Below are 20,103 nucleotides of genomic sequence, written 5' to 3'. Positions count from 1 at the left end.
GTAAAATGAACATTCCGACTTGACATTTTTGCATCCTCAAACCCAGTCCCAGAGTTAGAGACGGAGCATTCACTAATACGGTACTAATTGGATTTCGGAACTGAACTGATTCGCAAAGAAAACCCTTTGATCAATTTCCCAGACCAGAAAAAACCAATATAAACTCACCATAGTTTTGCTAACACACAAAGATTTGTGAAAAAGAGACCAATATTTCGTACTCCAGTCGGCAAGTCTAATTTCTAACTACTTGAAATTCATTACAATGAAAAATGAACATAACATAAAAATACATAAAACAAAACCATAGTATGCATTTGACCATTTCCAAAGGGACAACTCCAAATTAGTATCGCGCATAAAGCTACAAACATTGTTATCTGAAACTAGACAAACAATTTCAAATACATATATCAAACCAACAATTCTACAAAACGTAGCCGTTGGGATGGTCCTGAATGAAAACCAAAATGCCTTTTTTTTTTTTTAAATAATAAAATAAAAATAAAAATTGAAATCCATAGCCGCAAACCATTTAGGAGGGGAGGGAAAAAAGAGATGACTAGATAAAGACCACCCTGCATCCAGGATCAAACCCACAAGAACCAACTATTCCGCAAGACCTCATGCCTACAATCATCAAAAATGGAAGTGTGAAATAAATGATGAAGGGATAAATAACACTCAAGGCTAGCTCAATCCAGAGTGTGACAGAGGATATATCCAAGTACTTGCCTTGTTAGCAATGTTGTTGGAAAGCCAATCCAATCCCTCATAGAGACCCTCCCCAGAGGTAGCACAGGTGCTCTGGATGTACCTGGAAAGAACAGAGCATGAGATTAGATGATTTAGAGCATGATCAACTTGAAATATTGATACACATTATCACAGAACAAAAAGTCCAAGGAGTTAACCAGTGACGCTGACGGAGAGAGTGCAGGCCAAGCTTATCAGTTATCTCAGCAGCATTCATTGCGTTAGGAAGATCTTGTTTGTTAGCAAATACAAGTAAGACAGCATCTCGCAACTCATCCTGGAACAAGACATTATATTTGAATCCTCTGGTCATAATATAATTAAATAAAATCCAGGAATAAAACAATGAGTAGTTATGAAGTGATAAGCGAATACAAACAATTTATAGATCCTGCGTCAAACCATGAAGCGCACCACTGAATATCATGTTGAATTCAATTCAAATCATACTAACTACTAGTGCCAAAAACAAAAAAACTGACTAATTAAACACTAGGGAGTCAATAAAACTTTATTCTCTATCTTCCAGAAAAGTTCCAATAGAGCTTCCTCATTTTGCATTTCACTTGTCTGAATCAGCTACGGATTAGTGTTGTTTTGATTGTCGTGGTTGATGAAACTTGCAGTTATTAGATGTGTTAAAATTCTTGTTAGATTTCTTAATTAGTTTTTCCCCATAAAAGATACATATAAAATAGCATATTTTATAAACCTATCATCCAACAATGCTGAATAAGAATGTTTCTTTATACAAAATCAACAAATTGACAATGCTTTGGTAACATCTCTATTATCAATGAGAATCTCATAACAATGAAGGAAAAGTTGAGGATTAGATCAACGTGAAGAAACTTTAAATGATAGAAAACATATGTTTAGGGGTCATGTGAACTTTAAAAGTACTCTGAACAAACTTACTAAAAGGCTCATTTTATAAACACATCATATAATAGTTCAGTGTTCTTAATTTTTCATTTCCCTTCTGGAAAACCAATCAAAGTAATATACACTAGAAAATTTTGATCACAGACATTGTCGGAGATCCTAAAAGTTCAATATTTCTGGCAATATATAAACAAATGACCATACTTAATTAATGGATAGCTACCTCGTTCAACATCCTATGCAACTCATCCCTTGCCTCAACAACTCGGTCTCTGTCGTTGCTATCCACCACAAATATAAGACCCTGTGTGTTTTGGAAGTAGTGCCTCCACAATGGACGAATCTGCATAAGAAAGAAGAGATAATGTCCGCACATTCTTAACATGAAAACTTCCCCGATTATGAAGGAATCAAGAGCATTTCATTTCACACAACAAATTATCAGGCCTCATTAAAATATGATGAAAAACTCAGTTTAAGATACAGATGCAAAAAGTAAAAACAAACATGAAAATCTCATACCTTGTCTTGACCCCCAACGTCCCACACGGTGAAGCTGATATTTTTATATTCAACAGTCTCCACATTAAAGCCTGCAGATAATCATTAGATGTAACTAATAAAAATCCATTTTTGAACTAGTCCAAACAAAATTACGCTTTCATCAACAAGGTCACCAATATTGATAGACTGTGCTGGTGACAAATAGGACACGAGAACAAGTTCAATCACAAATTTAAGCATTTGGTTAGAAACTCAGAGAACTATCAATTAATGTTTTCCCTAGTGAGTGTAACTACATTTACAATTAAACATTACTGTTATGATCTTATCACATAACCTGCTTCAAGTAAACATACATGTTATATAATTCCATCTAAATATCCAAAGGATGAACATGGTTCCATAGTCAGGCACTCAGGCTTTACGTCAGTTGATACCTAGCTGGACAAATAATGTATAAGCACCATGCTATGATAAGTCTTTGTTCAGTAAAAAAGTCAAAGCACAAGGCAAAGTTCACACACATTTTATGGTTCTTCTAATTACCCTAGCCTAAAATAGATACAACTTCTACAGTCATGGCTTAGGTGGGAGCAGCCCCTCAAGTTTCTCCACGATACTCGTACATAATTAACTTAAGTCTCACCAAGATTCTTTTATCCAATATTCTTCAGTCCTCGAACCCAAACACAAGGTGAAGCACCAAATGGTATAAAATATTTTCAGCCTCTACATCTTCATAATCTAAATTACCAAACAATTAACTGACCAGATGAATAACAAAACTATAGGATGTGGCAAAACATGAAATACATGTACACACAAACACATGTATACCTAGAATCCCAAAGCAATGGCACATACAGGATAACTCCCAATAGATCATGATAGAGTACAATAAGGAACCTTTTCACTCTACTGGCAATCTAAGCTATCAACAAGCAGAAGTCCCTTGAGAAATTCTGAGGCCAAGGGAGTATCCTCATGGGTGCAACCAATAGTAACTACTCTTCTGGCAGGTTCCCACTTCCACATGTAATTCTGTCACTAGTGAAAACAACTTTCTACGACATATAAATTCACTATGTTAGTGGGTTGGGATTGGACCCTATTCATGTTGGCTTTTGTGAGCCATTGCAAGAGACGATATACCACGGCTAAAAACAGGCACTTTGGGCATATAAAGGCTTGTCAGGGTGCAAGGTTGCAGACTGACATTTTTGTAAATATGCTGGTTGATGCAACATCCCTGCCAATTGGAAATGTTAATGCAAGAACCTTGGTGACACTTTGGCAGTTGTGGCCCTTGGGCTGTCAACCATCCATTAGGCCTGATGGCCACTGCATGGTGTCAGCATGACCCTATATTGATTAGGATTGTCAACTTCAAGAGAATGTCAAAAATAACCATTTTGGTGGTAATTTATGGGCATTGCTAGTACCGCATAGGGACATCATCTCATAAGGAAGACATTATGTGACAGGTGCTCTTGTCTGCAATCTCAAAGCCAGTGTGTAATTCCATAATACATTTAACTTGTAATAACAGCAGGAAAAGGTTACTGTAATAAGTGTGGTTCCTATGTTATTAATGTGTATGGCCTGGAAGTATGATTACAAAATTCGTTGCTTAAGTTCCCCTCTTTCAAGTTAACCAGGTGTGGCAGTTGCCATTGCTTGGTCAGAACCACTTAGCCTCTGGGAAATGTAATCTGAGACTAGGTCGGAAGTAGTAGAGTACAAATTCAGTTATATCCCAAGCAAAACATTTGGTTAAGATAATTTGACTCATTGACACTTGACAGTACACACTGTGCTATGACATTTATCCACATTCCTGTCGTGAATAGGGAATAGGAGGTCTGTTCACAATCACAGATAAAATTTTCTTCATAAGGATTTCATGACAAAAGTTTAAACACTATAATGGTTTGATGTTCCATAAGTAAGACAACAAACAAGAGACAGTAGGTAACAGAAAATAGTAAACAACTAAACAAGTAATAAAAAAGCCAGTTATGTAACCTCCTAGATACAGACTGAAATTCAACTAGATAAAGCCAAAAATCAAAAAATTACTTCAGGAAGCTAATGGTATCAAAGCTTGCATTACAGTCACAAAAGCCAACAATCAGACAAAAGCACAATTCAAACCGTAGAAACTCAGTACCACAATAGCAGACTGTAAAAAGCATACCACATTAAGTCAATTGCATGAAACTTGACTAAATTAAAAACCCGTTAACAAATTGAAAAAAGAGATTTCCAGGACATACCGATGGTAGGAATTGTCGTCACAATCTCCCCAAGCTTGAGCTTGTACAAGATCGTGGTCTTACCAGCTGCATCAAGACCAACCATCAGGATTCGCATCTCTTTCTTGGCGAAAAGGCGGCTGAAAAGCTTGGTAAATGTCAGCCCCATTTCTCTTTCTGGTTGTAGATCCCTACATATTATTAACACGTCATTTCACATACATATCAGCAGAAAAATATATTCAGAAAAATGAAGATCAAATGATTAAAATTAGACTAATCGAAATTTGCAGGGAAGATCACATAGTGAACACAAAACCAATATTAATTTTCCAAAAAATTCACCAGATCAGACGGATCTGAAGCTAGGGCAAATCATAAAATAAAAAAGAAAAAGAAAAAGAAAAAGGAAAACAGAACCTCAACAATTATACCCAGAGCCCGAGGTGATCCCACTAACAGCGTTATCTTACCATGTTAAGATCCATTATAGATTCAAATCCTATCACAGACGCTCATTTGCGTATTATCGAGACAAACAAATAAATACAACAGATCGAACAATTTAACAGTTTGATCTGCAGATCATCGAATAACAAAATAATATCTCAAAACAAGTCAATGCAGAAACCATCAAACGTAATCTAATAACAAAATGAAAGGGAAAAGAAAGTTGTAGATCCATGAATTGCAAAAATTCATAGAATTCTATAAATTTATCAAAATAACTTATGAAAATCCATATCTAACGATTAGCAAACAAACCCTAACTCGATCTCCGCAATGATAGCAGCGAATTTTAAAAAGTAAATCAGAGATTTATCAGGAACAAATCGAGATCGTATATATAGAAATTTAAATCTAAGATCAAAGAGATTACGAAATTGAAGGTAAGACTTTTACCTAAGGAAATGCTTTCACAGAGGGATCTAGAGAGAGAGAGGGAAGGCGCGAGTGGAGACAGAGGGAGCGATCCGAATGCCTAATACCAACGCGGAGTATGAGAGTGGAAATGTCAACGAGAGGGGAATAAATAGAGAGACCAGGGCCAATAAACTGCCATTCGCTGTTGATTGAATAACTAAAATACCCCTGCGTTTAAAAGCTATTGCTGCATTATCTGCCGAAAGGTTTGCGAATTACTTTGCCCTTGTCCAATGAGCTGTTGCCACGTCGACAAACATTTTTAGGTTTAGAGTGGGGCTAAATTCACTCCACTAATTTTATTGTTTATGGTAGATTGTTATTTTCGTAACTATTTTAGTATCAATAAAAAACAAAAATAGATCTAGATTTACAACCATCCTTTTGGGTTTAAGAGTTTGGAAATGGCAAATTTTCTCAAGACCACAGGTCCCCTGGCTCAATTTGGAAGCATTTATTTGGAAAAATAAGGAAAAAGGAGAAAATAAAGGTAAGTAAGGAAAAGGAAAAGGAAAAGGAAAAAGGAAAAAGGGTAAAGGAAAATTTTGTTAATCAATTTTTTTAACAAAATTTGTTACTCAAATAATGTTGTGAAATGTGAACTTGATTATAACTTCTTCTTTTTTTATATATTTTTTGGTTAATAATGGCGACGCGTTAGAGCATCTCATAATTTATTGTGGAAATGACATACATTATACATATTACAATAGACTATCTTGCTCAATATGTACAAAATAATTACTATAAAATAAAAAATAAAAAATAAAAAAAATTACGGCCCCCAAAAAAATTATATATATGAGCGAACAAGGATTGTAACTTTCATCTTCCATGCACTATGGTAAATGTCCATTAGGGTATATTGGAAAGTGCAATTGGGCAGATTTGAAGGAGCTTAACTCGATTTCTCATAAAATTTGATCAACAATTTTTACAATTAGAATAAACTATGTTAAAAAATTCCTTAATTTGAAATTGGGATTAAGTTGAGGCTTCAACTATTCCTACAATTAGAATCTTTTAGCTTTTGTATAGCCCAATCTTAATGTTTATCTTATTTTTACAAATTGAGTTCAAAATTTTGTAGATGGTTCGAAATAAGAACTTAGGTTGAAGGTCTTTGTTGGATTCGGTTGATTATCATGAAATTCAAATTTACATTTTCATACCTATTGACTCTGCTTCTTAAAAACTAGAAAAGAAAAATAGGATGACCATGTTTTAACTATCCAACTGTAATGCTATATTCGGTGTGTATGAATAAAACAGAATGTAAGTGGGAATAGAATGAAATGACTATTGTAAACATGAAATGTGTATAAATTGAATGATAATAACCATTGTAGTGTTTGGTTGGACCAATTTAAAATTTAGAATGGAATAAATTTCAAATTGAGTTATTCAGAATATCTCTTACTAATAAATTAATTAAATTAACAAAATGATATTCTTCTATAGATTTTTTAAAATAAATGGTGGCAGTGGCAGTGGTGACGATAGTAGTGGAGGTGAAAAGCGGTAGTGGTGTAAGTGGTGGTGTTGGAAGGCGGCGGTGGTGGTAATGGTGGAAGATGGCAGGTGTTGTTGGAAGGCGATAGTGGTGCTGGTGAAAGACGATGGTAGTAGTGCGGTGATGATGGAAAGCAGTGGAGTTGGTGGTGGTAGAAGGCAGTGACGGTGGTGGTGGAAAGCAGTGGTGGTGGTAGAAGGCAATAGTGGTGGTGGAAGGCGGTAGCGCTTATGGTGATGGAAGGCGGTGGAGTTGGCAGTGGCGGCGGCGGTGGTGGATGGTGGCGACAGTGGTGGTGGTGGAAGGCGATGACAGTTGTGGAAGGCACGTGGTGGCGCTTTGTGGTGGCGAAAGGTGGTGGCAGTAGTAGTCGTGGCAGTGGTGAAAGGCGATGGCACTGGTGGTGGTGGTGAAAGGCGGTGGAAGGCAGTAGCAGTGGTGGTAGTGGAAGGTGGTTGCGGTGGGAAAGGCAATGGCGGTAGTGGAAGGTAGCGGTGATGAAAAGCGGTGGCGGTGGTTGTGGTGAAAGGCGGTGGCGGTGGTTGTAGTGAAAGGCGGTGGCGGTGGTGGCGGTGAAAGGCGGTGGCGGTGGTGAAAGGCATTAGCGTTGGCAGCGGCGGTGGTTGCGGCAAAGGAAAACGATGTTGGTGGTAAAAGGAAGTGGCAGTGGTGGTGGCGAAAATCGGTGGGTGATGGTGAAAGTAGGTGATGGTAGTGGTGGTGGAAGGCAGTGGTAGTGGTGGAAGTCGGTGATGGTGGTGGTGAAATGCGGAGGTGGTTGTGGTAGAAGGTAATGGCATTTTTTGGATTTGGAATATGAGGATTTTTTGGCAAGTTGATTTTAAAAAAAATTTACTTAGGAATGGAATGGTCATTCCATAAGTTTAGTTGTGGAATGTATTTTCATTTCAATGTAATGACCATTCACACTTTAAATTGCATACCAAACAAAAGAATAGTTGTAATGGGCGGCGCGCGCATGGGGCTTGGCCTTGACCCCCTTCGGGCGGCGAAGCCAGTTTTGTTTTTAGTTGTTCTCCTCCGTCCAGACTCCAAATCATGTGATTGTTGAGTTTAACTTTGTTAATTTTTCGCTGCCTATCCAATGGTGTGCTCGGGAGCACCCATAACTTTCTGAAAATTACCATTTTTCCCCTAGGGCTAAACTTGTCCATTTTTTTAAAAACATCATTTCCGCATTTTGTTTTCTTTTAAGTTCCGTGGCTTTATGGGAGGTCATGTTTGTGTCTTAGAGATGACGTACATCTCTTGAGACCTTGTTTTTTATGTGAAATGACCATTTTACCCTCTGGAGCATACTTGGTCAATTTTTACCTTTTCGCTTCCGCATTTTGTTTTCTTTTAAACTCCGTGATTTCATGAAAATCACTCTTGCGTTCTTGGGATACCGTTTATCCCTAGGAATCTTGTTTTCTTTATGTTCGCTTCTGCATTCCAGATTTGTTATTGGGTCAACTTTCGGGTTACATTGACATATCCGAGTTTATGAAAATTCGAATCGTCACAAGAGATTCCATTCCTCCATTCCTGCACACCAAACTTAAAGTACTTATTTTCTTTTAAAATTTATTTTCATCTATTCTATTTCAAAATTAAATAATTGTAGACATTTATGAGATAGATCACGTGGGATCTATATGAATGTCGGTGTCTGGCTTTCTCCTTATTTATTAAGTTTGAATAACATTATTTTTTTTTTTAACGGAGTTTGAATAACATTACTCTAAATTTAATATCTAGGTTAAAACCCAAACACAACACGTTGAGCCCAATGACATTAATTTTATACAGTAGTCGGTAGAGAGGGAGTGGTGAGATCCGTAATGTCTACGAAAATGAGGTTAGGTTTGACTGATGAGAGAGAGAGAGAGAGGGGTCACCAACTAATGAAACTGCTTGCATTTACTTGAGATTTGATTTGGGTACAGAAGAGGGTGAGAGGTTTGCATCTTGAAAGCAAAGGTTTTGCTACCCTAATCGCATCATATGGCCACCAGGGAGGACAATGATGGACACTTGACTTGTTTCCGGCCTCATCACCCTCTACTTTTGACCCTAGTCGTGTTTGGTAAGTCTGAAAATTCCAACCAATTAAGGACATTCATTTCATTTATAACTGTGATATGCCACCAACTGTTTCAGTACATTAGGGTTTTTAACGGATTTTAAATTTGATAGGAACCTCTATAATTTCCATTTCCATTAGTATTTCTCATTAATGACAAAGTTGTTGATTATTTAGTATATTTACAGGAGTTCCAATCTCATGCTTATTTATATGAGTTGATGTTTGAGAACTACTCTTTGTAAATGTGTTTGAAACTATTGTACCAACGGGCATTAGTCCAGATTCTATGATCTCTTCAAACGGGAGGTTTAGAGTACGAGCCCTGCTAGGGCAATATACATGGTGTGTGCCCGTTTTGCTTGAACTTTCAAGTGAAAAATAAAAATAAAAAGTTTGAAACTGTTGTCTAAATGAAATCAGAGGAAAAGGGTAATTGTCCATTTTAATTCAGGTTGCTGAGAGATGCACAGACCTAAGTTTCAGCATTAAATTGCAAAAAGTGACTGCTTTCAAGATTTGAACCTGCGTTCCAAGCATCTACCAATGCACCAAAGAATGTATGTATTTATGCAGCAATACAGAGATGGGGTGATAGTTATTCTTACCTAAGGTATACTAGGTATGATATAATAATAAGGATGGCAAATGCTGACACGACCCACCAACACGACTCGAACACAACACGAGTTAAACGGGTTTGGGTTGACCTTAAACGGGTTCGGGTTATAAACGGGTTGACACAATTAACCCGTTTGGTTAATCGTGTTGTGTTTGGGTTGAGGGATTCAACCCGTGTAACTCGTTTATACACTTTTAACTATATATGTCGTAAATAAATTTCTGTTTAAGTTCTAAAATAACTATATAAACTTGTGTCTTATAATTTAATCTTTTGTAAACTATAAACTATTTAGTAATTTGGTTGATTAAACCTTATATTTTTATTAATAATTTATATATATATATATATATATATATATATTGTAAATATGTCATTAAACAGGTTACACGTGTAACCCGTTTAATAAATAGATCATGTTAGTGTTGAGAGTTTTTGACACGATTATTAAACGGGTCGTGTTCGAGTCGAGCTGTTTAATATAATACCCTTAAATTGACACGACACGATTACAACCTGCGAACACGAATTGCCACCCCTATATAATAAGAGGTTTTTAAGAGGTAAAATCCATTTTTGTGTGTCGGCAAGTTTCCGAGGAAGTCACTACTGGAATAGGAGCTGTTATAGTGAGATGAGGACATTCCAACCGCTTTCCTGAAAATGACTGATCTCAACTAAGCAAAATCTACTCCTGTTTTTAATTTATTTTAGTATTTGTGACTCTCTTCCATATTTTCTGGACATAACTGTTCAACTTGGAAAATCTACAACTTGTTTGTAACTTCTTGGTGATCACCAATCAAATGAGCTTCAGATGGCAGATGATCTCCTAATAGCTCGAATGCTTCTTCACCCGTGCCTATTTACAAAAAAAGCACTCAAAGGCTCTTTTTTCATGGGATAGAGAACCCTTTAAACTTGCATTTGGTTAGCAGGATTCAGTAAATCTTTTTGCTTTGGGTGTTTCTTAATAGTGTTTTTCACCATTTATTTGCAGCAATTTATATCAAAGGTATGATATAGTAAGTTTTAAGAGTTTTATGTGAGGGACTTCTTAATATTTACAAACATACCAGTTATTTTCTTGATTTCATGTTATTGCGAATGATTTAGTAATGAGAAAGAAGGGACAGGTTTTATGACGGTCAAGTATCTGGTTACCAGTGCTGCTTCCTATATCAAATGGTTGTGCTACATATGCCTCATATGTACCAGAATGTTACCTTGCTTGTTACTTCTGGAAATCTTTATCTTGATATATATATAGTCATCTAGTTGACTTCCTACTCGACTTCCGTTATTCATGACTACTGAAATCCTTTTTCCCAGGTTTTCAATGTTAGATTTCAAACAACTGTTTTGGTTCACCTTTACAGATGCATCTGATTGTCTGATCTGCCAGAATATTTTCCTAACGGTTATCCATTGGATAAATCATAAATAAGAAATGCAGAGTTGTGTACACAGATAGGACACTAATGATCTGATTGACTGCCTGAAGCTGGAAGAAAAGAGAAAAAAAAGGTATGGAATCTTCTAATTCAACAGAGCATGATGAGTCCGAGGCAAAGGGAACCAGGTAGAGTATAAATATTTAAATTCTAAATTTCATTTTTATATGTCATGATATAGGAAATCATTTTTTATGTGGCTTGATATTTCTGCTGGCCACGAAGTTCCCGTCCTGCAAGATTTTCTATCTCGGGAGCATTTTTCTGGTAATTGCTTCTTTCTGGCCTGTTCTCTCTTTTTTTTTCCCCCTCACTGTTTAGCTTCTAAATCCATGTGGCATCCTTTTTCTGATGTACAAGTACGTCTAACGAACTTCCCATTCCTGCTGCTTTTTTTCCATGCCTAACTGAATTGATAGCAAGCCTAGCATTGTGTATAGAAAAATATTATTGAAATTTTTATTTGAACCACATATTACTTGCCTGTTGTATCTTAATTCCATTTGGCAACTGCCTGTCATTTTCTAGCAGCAATAAAAGAAACCTTTCAAACCGAACTTGTAATCTGTTGAATGGTGTTTTATTTATCACACATCTAGAAATCAAGCATGTATATCTATTAACAATGGGATAGTTTAACATAGCAGAGAAGGCTGCCTTATATCATAGTATCAAGGCTGCTTTTTATCATGCTATTAAACATTTAACTAATAACAATATCTGTATATTCTCACACAATGTCTGTATACTACCACGCAATGGGAACCCAAGCAACCTCAGTAAAAAAAGAATTCCCATGACACTAGCAATACTAATATATGCATCCTTAGCTCACTCATTAATGGTGTGAAAGGGGTCAGGAAGTCACACCGACCAACATACTGAACACACCACAATGTACCTAGCAAAATTTAACACTTAACAGGAGTCATGGGCAGTTTGAATCCGGTTATTTGATGGCTTCCCAATCTGTAAACAATCAACTGGAGGGATAGTAGGGGCATTCAACTCTCCAAAGGATTGCCAGCAGAAGGGATTATACATGTGGTACTGTTCTTGCAGTGGTTTCAGTTGTATCGCGGTTAGGGTTACTTCTGTACATGGAAGGCTATCACTACATGCCAAGTGTACGGGTTTTACTGTGTAAGTTCCTCTTATCCTTTCAAAGGTGATTCCTGATAGAGCCACAGCAGATGATTCATTTTTGCATGTTCTTTTGTCACAATAGAATTGATCTATTATGATTGGAAGTTGGACTTCAGAAACTTGAATGTTTGAGAACAGGACTCCTTGCACAGACCCTGACCCACCCTGCAAAATTAACGAACTAGGTAAGAATCTTTAAATCTTGCATTAATAGTAAAATGGCTGTGTTGAGTGAACTCAGATTGCAGTCAAAAGTTCTGCATTAATTTTATTATAACATCATACTTAATCCAGTGTCGAAAATAAAACTCTACAAGATTTTTGAAGTTATCTGTAGATCGTTAAATCCTGGAAATTTATGTAAGAAGCTGAAGTTAGTTGGAATTGTGAAAGTGAATTTTTCTCAAATGTCTTGAAACTGTTTCAAAATGTTGAAACTCCTTTGAAATTTACAGTCTTCAACTTGACTTGGAACTTGGTCGAGTAGTTTTTCCGAATTTGTAATTCTTATAGCCAATTAAGAAAACATTACTAGGTTATGATTTTTTCTTTTCTTTTGCAAATGGCTAGTTTGTCCAATCTTCGCAACCAAATTCTTGATTTCTTTAGTTCCACTCATTGAGTTATCAATAAAACTGCAAAAGGTAGCCATACCTGCCATGTCTTTATCCTGACTCCATTCATTGTATTATGCATAATGATGTCTCGAACAGTAATGTTGGAGACACAGGCTTTGGTGTTATCCTTTCCTAGACCTCCGATACTGATACCATGCCCTGGTCCACAGTTCACATTGTGTATATAAACGTTGTTGCATCCAGTTTGTATAGAAACACAGTCGTCTCCTGCACACAGCAGCATTGAGATTTGAGAATTCATTTTCTTATTAAATAAATGAAAAAGGATTTGAGAACTTTTGTCAACATTAACCCTGCATGGACCTGTTTTTATGTTCATTATCTTTCAGACTAAATGGGATTTCATGTATCTTTAGAGCTGTCTTAGACTCATAGACTCTTAGCCTCTTAAGCAGAAGAGAATGAGGAAAAGGGGGAGAAAAGACGTTGTTCTAGTTTCTGAAGACGACAAAAGAAAATTTGAAGGAATCTGCCAAAAGAAAAGTGTTCTGGCTGTGGGGTTTTTGGTGTTCACAACCTAACCCCACAATGCATTGGTACATTGTGACACATATGTATTAACCGGGGCTATGCATCTTGTGGTGAATAAGAATTATGTAAGAGATGATTGGTTGTCATGTGTCAAGATATTAGGGGTTGGGCTTCAAAAATATGGTTTGTGTAGGTTAACAGGCACGATAAGGTTATGGCATGATATAGCAGGATTGTGTCTCAGGAATTAGGATCCTCTCCTGTGCACTGGATCGACTGTCCAGTGCACAGGGGGAGGGTCCCTGCTATCTTAATGATATGAGGTTTTCTGTCTAATTTTTCAGTAATGACATCAGTCCATAACTAAGCAGTAAGGTTATTGAGGCCATAAACTCAATAATCTTGACTTGTAGGTCTTATTCTAATTCTTGAGCAGCATGGCTCAACTAGTGACCTACCATTTTCGAACTGATTGGAATGATAAAATTTCCCATCCACAAGTAATGTAATTACCGCAAGCAAGATTGGTACTATGGATTAGAACATCTTGGGAGTTCTGCAAGTGAATTCCATCTGTATTGGGACTGTCACTGGGAGATGAGACACTCATATCGTATACTGAAACTCCCATGCAGTTGTCAAACTTGAGGTGGCACTGGGGACTGTTTATAATTGTTATGCCAGTGACTGTCACGTTGAAACTCCCGTAAAACCTGAGTGCCTGTGGGTAGCAAAAGTACAATTATCATGTCACATGGATTGCTTGGTAAGAAATGCACTTGTAAATTCTGGTTGTTTTCAAGTGTTCTTACAGTTGGTTTGATGCTTGGCATTTTCCCACCAAGTGAGCTGCTTATCTGCCACACAATTTTTGGAAGTTAACAACGTGAGTCCTAGGCAATGTAGAAACTAACCACAGAAAAAGACAGAGAAGATAGGATCGAATAATTACCGGAACCAGTGGGCTCCTTTCTACTGTGCTGTTTAATGGAACAATTAGTTTTGTTTCATCGTCAAGGGGATCATCGAATGGGGAATCTTGCCACCAGACCGAGCCCCTTCCATCAATCAAGCCTTTTCCCGTAACTGTGATTCCTCTTAGTTTTGTAAATTCAAGCCATTGTAGGAGACCTGAACCCCAAGCTTTAGAGTTCATCGGTGCAATGATTGTGCCATCAAGCTGTAGAAGAGAAAGTGCATTACCTAGTGTGTATATCTTTACTTACACAAGGTTCTAGGAGGAAAAAGACTGAAAACAGACCTAACACACACACAATTCTCAAAAAATGTACTAGTTTTTTATTTGTATTTTGTGTAATCCCCAATCAGATGATGATTGAAGCCTAGACGTATGACATAACATCTCAATTACCATCCCCATGATGTATACCAGACTAGTTTTGGATGGCAAAGGAAGATCAAGCACCAAAGTATTAAATTATTAGTGTTTGGCTTGGTAATTTGCTGGATAATAGATTTTTATATACGATTACATTCTACAAAAGTGTATCATAATTTACCTGAAAGACTATGTTTGGTTGACAGTAAGGACCAGAGAATGATATGGGTCCCACAAGGAACACGAATTCTGATGGAACGATGATCGTTGATGCCTCCACTTTACAAGCAGCTGCCCATGCAGCTTGGAACGCCTACATTGCACCATATAAATACATTTAGCTTAGTTATTAACTAAATTTGTAATTTTATTTTTTATTTTTTATTTTTTATTTTTTGAAAAATTAAGCGAACAACTAAATTTGTAGTTACTTAAGCAGCTGAGGTAAATAATAATAATCATACATTAGTTACTTTGTACAGAACTGTATACAATTATTGTTGGAAATTGAACAAACTCCTGCAACAGAATAATAAGAGTGGCCCCTCCTGATTTTGTTGTCAACTACCAAGAAAGTTCTGTTGTCTTTCACTTTATGTGGTCTCTCTCTTTGTTATATTGTACAATGCACATACATATATTGGTTGAATACTTGTAGAGCAGAAAGCCAAAAAATGTGTGGCAATTACTTAACTTCTTTGTTCTTAACTAATGAAATTACTAGTGAACACATTTTACCATGATGCCTTTTAATAAAGAATTCAATGTACAATTTTAATTGCTGAATTGAAATTACAACAAATTGACCAAATTGTCCTTCATCTTAATCTTAATTGCAATTTCTTGAATTTACAATACTATAAAGGCTAAGCTGTTAATGCAGGAAATGAGCATTGTGAATGAATGCATGTTTGTCTAGGCTGTTAATGTAGTCATGCCTTTTGTTACCGAGTAATGCATGCTTGTCTTTAGAGCCTTATACCTTCAACATTTTGGGGAAAACAAGCTTAAAATTGCAGGGACAAAAATAATAATTTAGACCAAAATTTCAAGTTGTAGGATGCATATTTTGCTATGAATTCTTGGAGAACATTCTGACAAATTCATGAACATTGACAGGAACTTGAAGTTACCTTGGTGTCATCACTATTTCCATTGCCCTTGGCGCCAAAATCCAAAACATTGAAGGTGGTGGAATGCCAATTCTTGTAACTTTTCTTTGGTGGGGTTGATGGGATACCTTCTTTTGGTCCGGTAGCTGGAGGAGGTGGTGCTTTTCGAGATGGAGTTTTATGTTTAGATTTACCACCATTATTGTGGTGGTGAGTAATGCCATGATGATACTTTCCTTTCTTCTTGGACAGAGAAGCTGAGGTACTCCTACTCTGCCTCCAATGCTTGCCTCTTCTTGCATCACAATTATTAACATTTGATGACCACACAAGGAATACTATGAAAAACATAAATGTGAGGCTTTTAAAGCTTAACTCACTCATGTTCAATGTATGGAGATGGAGATGGAAATGTGGGTGGGTGAGAGAGAGAGAGAGAGAGAGAGAGAGAGAGAGAGAGAGAGAGATGGTCAAAAAGAGAAATGGCTGGGTTTATATAGGAAGAGCTCTCCAAAATGAGACTGTATGCGGACATAAGCAAACATTGATGGATTATGCTACTTATTTCATTTAAGTTTCATTCTTCCAGATATGTTAAATTTTGATAATTATTTCCCTTTTTGTTAAATTTTGTTGGAATTAATTTGACTCACCAGCAGGTTCCATTTTTCACCACATGGCATATATTTGTTGCATGTGACTCATCGAATGTTCGTGTAACATGTCGACTATTGGTAAATATTGAGTTTAATCTTGGTAAAATGGCACAAAATATAGAATAAAGGAAACTCTGTTTCTCTAGCATGTTGTAATATAGCATTTCATGATTATTTCCGAACAAATTATGCTGAATTCTTGAATGATTGAACAGTTGGTTGCATTCCATGGACTTGAAATTTTAAGCCATGCATGTTTGAATGCTTAGTTTTAATGTTTATTAAGCTCTAGTAATATAAAGAACTATGTTGTATGAATTTATATTTTTTGAGTGGTTATTTTTTTGTTTATTTCATTCCATGTGATAATAGTGATGCGACATCTTCTGTACTTTTCTCTGGCTTTCTTCTATGGTAGTAGTCAATTTCAATATATATACATATACATATATGTATGTGTGTGTGTGTGTGTGTGTGAATTGTATTATTAAGAATTTTTAGCTGTTGATGTAAAAGCCAAAGCGACACACGTGAGTGGGTCTATAAGTTGTCAAGGGCACTGATTATAACAGCTCTTTATGATCACATGCAAACATTCACGGGCTTCAGTTTTGTACTTTTGTCTTCTTAACCAGCTACAATGGCCCCGACCCTCTAAGCATATACTACGTACATATATACTTGTTCAAAATTAGCTTTTTCATTTTCTTTTTTCTTTATGGTAAATGATATGTAATCCGTATGCAGGATTAAATTCAATTGTTTGATGTGAATAGAGGCGGATATCATGATGATATCAAAGGTATGGTGGCAAAGGTAAGACTGATATCATGATGATGATGTCAGTTCTTACATAAAAACAGTCGAAATTATTCGACTCCCGAATTTCGTATCATTACTCTTTCATTATATATAACTTTTACTTCTGATTATGCAATAAATATATAGGATTTTGAAGTTTTCTGTAAGTCAATTGGAAAAAATTCAAGTAAATGATCCAAGTTGCATTAATTATATGAAGAATATGATAGGTATGAAAGAAAACTCAGAACACCCACACTTTTCCTATACCATTTGTCTTGGTTTCTGACCAGATGGGAAAAACTACTAGTGTCCAACTAACAATAATTTAGTTCACGAAAATGTAATAAAATAAAAATCACATGTTTGGGTCCTCTGTAGATTAATAATTTAGCTTCGGAACCAAAAAAATAAATTAAAATTTTAGGATAAGAAAGGTGACAGCATGACATATTAATGATGGAATGTGAATTTGCACTTTCTGGTGGAACCGTGGAACAGCCAAAAAGCTGCCTAGATATCAGTGAAAAATGAGGAAAATGTTTGAACTTGAGATTTACAATAGAATGAACTTATGCTATGTTTGAACTTGAGATTTACAACAGAATGAACCTGTTGCATAAAACTGGTGTTTCGGAATGAATTTGAAGAAAATTTTGTTCACAACAAATTTTTTAATGCTATTTTCAGTTATATGGAACTGACATTTACCTAATCCGAAAAATTATATTTTAAACAATCTTTTTAGTTTGCCTTTCTAAACCGATTAAATCACAATTATTGGACGATTGTGTAACAAATCCAATAGTTGGGGTTAACTTAGATTGAGTTACTGTGTTAGTGTGTGTAATGTGTGTTTGAGTATGTGAGCAGCATCAACTAATGTGATATAGACATTTGGAAAGAACGTATCGAGTAGGACCTTCTTGGCCGTCTTTTTGTGCAAAAAATGCTCGTGAACTTTGAGCCACCTCGTGAACCCACTGACCTCCATGCATTGAGAGATGATTATTAGGGTTCTTTTTGTTCCATTTCAGATTTGGCAGGCTACTGCTAAATTGACCAACAGATGCTTCAAACTTTCATGCCTTGCCCCAATTACCAACTTAGATAAAAAAAAAAAAAAAAAAAAAAAAAAAAAAAAAAAAAAAAATGAAGATTTCCAGTTATGTTCTCTCTGGTTCTTTACTCATATGGTTATGCTAAGGCAACAACATGAAAAGTAAAAAAAAAAAAAAGAAAAGAAAAGAAAAGAAAAAGAAAGAACAAAACATTTATTGTGTTTGTCCTCAAGTCCAAAGTTAGCATTGCTTATGTTTTGCCGTCACAGCTTGCCAATTAAAGCATTTCTAAATCCTATTGAAATTTTTACTAACTTTATGTTACATGTGAAATAAATTACACACGATCAATTAAAATGAAGCAATTTAATTTCATAATCATTAAGATTTAATAACAAAACATTTATTGATGAAGTGGTTCCATTTTATGAAATCAAATAAAATTTGAAGGGATCTTAGTTTACATTAAAAAAAAAAAAAATAGTATTATTTCAATTCATTAAATTTATATGGTGCCCAGGATAAAATTTTATCATGAACACGTGAAAAAAATTCACAATGCCTAGCATCAAACTCGTCAGAATAGGACAATGTTTTGAATTCACCAATGATTGCAGCAGTCATAACTCATAAGAGATGTGTCATTACATGTATTTACATACTAGACTTTTATATATATATATATATATATAGTCGTATACTTGTTGTTGCGATTCATTCACTATGTAGATATTGTCCGTTTTGCATACTTTTTTTTAGGTGTTTATAATTTTCAGAAGCGTCTACTCAGCTAAGAAATGTTTATTCCATGCTGCCTAACAACAACCTGTTCTGAAAGGATGTATGACGTGACAGACACACGTGCAAATAAATATATGAGCAGTTGCCACATTATCATCTAAATGGTAAATAACATTTAACTGAAAACAGAGCAATTCTTGAACAGTGGCAAGGAGTACCAATTGACTCATTCACACAAACTTACAGAAAAAAAGGGGTCACGGATCATTATAGAAATTGAAGGTAGAAACAATAGTTTGACTGTTCACAGGAACACGTTATGTTCTACCTTGAGCTTCCAAAGACGAGCATTTTACTGATGTTGGTACCATTGCTAATGTTGTGCATGTTGTTGGGCATGTGAAACTCTAGTTGGAATTCTTTGTTTGTATTATATATATATATATAATGTACACACACATGTATGTGTATGCTGTGTATATTAATTGTCTCCGCCTTCTTGTTTGTATTAGATCCTAAATTCAAGGCCAGCAAAAGTTATCCAATCCCTTCCATTCCCAGATTTGAAGATCTCTCTGCGGCCCATAGTTTCTTTGCCCAAAATTATTGTTTTAGGGGAGGACATGATCTTATCAGACCTTTTTGTTTTCTGTTGGGAGTTTTGCTTAAAAAACATTATCCGTTTGTTGTGCAACTGACTCCAATAATTAGTATTCAACAAAGACTTTTGTTGGACTCTTGTCAATATTAAATAAGAGTAGAATCTCTCTCCTTTTAGAGTATACGCCTCGGTAACAAAAATTGATGAGCAAATTTATCTTTCTCCTTTCACCTTTCTGTTACCTTTTGTTATATAACTTTGCTGACAATGCAAGCCATAATGGCCCTTGACTCACAGTGCAATTACATAATCACTTTCTGGATATGTCACTTTTGTGTGCTGTGTATGCACCATCTACACATGCCATTTGTCTTACAATTTGGAATTTTTCATACTCATAACAGTCATTGTCTAAGAATTGGGCCTTTATATATACATTTATACAAATCCATTGTACCACTAATTGTTGTGGTCCAAACACAGGTCAGGTGCAAAGGCTGATAGAGAGGTCATGGCCCTCTAATGTTTATACCCACAC

The 20,103-nt window shown here is 35.9% G+C and overlaps 2 protein-coding genes across 2 annotated transcripts; both read right to left on the bottom strand.

The window, feature by feature from the left end:
• Positions 1 to 294: 294 nt before the first annotated feature.
• Positions 295 to 5,458, bottom strand: LOC132276341 (ADP-ribosylation factor 2). Its single transcript, XM_059777730.1, has 7 exons — positions 5,304 to 5,458; positions 4,422 to 4,591; positions 2,164 to 2,234; positions 1,865 to 1,984; positions 915 to 1,033; positions 736 to 817; positions 295 to 630 (listed from the first exon to the last, which is right to left on the bottom strand). The coding sequence occupies exons 2-7, from the start codon at positions 4,567 to 4,569 to the stop codon at positions 625 to 627; spliced, it is 546 nt and encodes a 181-aa protein (XP_059633713.1). The 5' UTR covers positions 4,570 to 4,591; positions 5,304 to 5,458; the 3' UTR covers positions 295 to 624.
• A 6,139-nt stretch (positions 5,459 to 11,597) lies between these two features.
• Positions 11,598 to 16,253, bottom strand: LOC132276340 (polygalacturonase At1g48100-like). Its single transcript, XM_059777729.1, has 7 exons — positions 15,727 to 16,253; positions 14,775 to 14,906; positions 14,207 to 14,434; positions 14,067 to 14,111; positions 13,768 to 13,975; positions 12,800 to 12,990; positions 11,598 to 12,310 (listed from the first exon to the last, which is right to left on the bottom strand). Exons 1-7 carry the CDS (start codon positions 16,087 to 16,089, stop codon positions 11,918 to 11,920), a joined length of 1,560 nt encoding a protein of 519 aa, XP_059633712.1. The 5' UTR covers positions 16,090 to 16,253; the 3' UTR covers positions 11,598 to 11,917.
• Between the last annotated feature and the right edge of the window lie 3,850 nt (positions 16,254 to 20,103).

The sequence above is a fragment of the Cornus florida genome, unplaced genomic scaffold (genome assembly GCF_030987335.1).
Source record: "Cornus florida cultivar Cherokee Brave unplaced genomic scaffold, ASM3098733v1 CherokeeBrave_3.0.0_Hap2_Chr10, whole genome shotgun sequence".
In the NCBI taxonomy this organism is placed as follows: domain Eukaryota; kingdom Viridiplantae; phylum Streptophyta; class Magnoliopsida; order Cornales; family Cornaceae; genus Cornus; species Cornus florida.
The sequence above is the reverse complement of the archived record's forward strand: the minus strand, read 5'-3'. Positions and strand labels throughout refer to the sequence as shown.

Excerpts from the sequence above, each read along its gene's own strand:
- LOC132276341 (XM_059777730.1), bottom strand. The coding sequence starts at position 4,569 with ATGGGGCTGACATTTACCAAGCTTTTCAGCCGCCTTTTCGCCAAGAAA. Across the intron at positions 2,235-4,421 it reads GACGACAATTCCTACCATCG|GCTTTAATGTGGAGACTGTT; the intron begins GTATGTCCTGGA and ends GATTATCTGCAG. Across the intron at positions 818-914 it reads TCTCTCCGTCAGCGTCACTG|GTACATCCAGAGCACCTGTG; the intron begins GTTAACTCCTTG and ends TGTTCTTTCCAG.
- LOC132276340 (XM_059777729.1), bottom strand. The coding sequence starts at position 16,089 with ATGAGTGAGTTAAGCTTTAAAAGCCTCACATTTATGTTTTTCATAGTA. Across the intron at positions 13,976-14,066 it reads TGCCAAGCATCAAACCAACT|GCACTCAGGTTTTACGGGAG; the intron begins GTAAGAACACTT and ends TGCTACCCACAG. Across the intron at positions 12,991-13,767 it reads TAGTACCAATCTTGCTTGCG|GAGACGACTGTGTTTCTATA; the intron begins GTAATTACATTA and ends TGCTGTGTGCAG.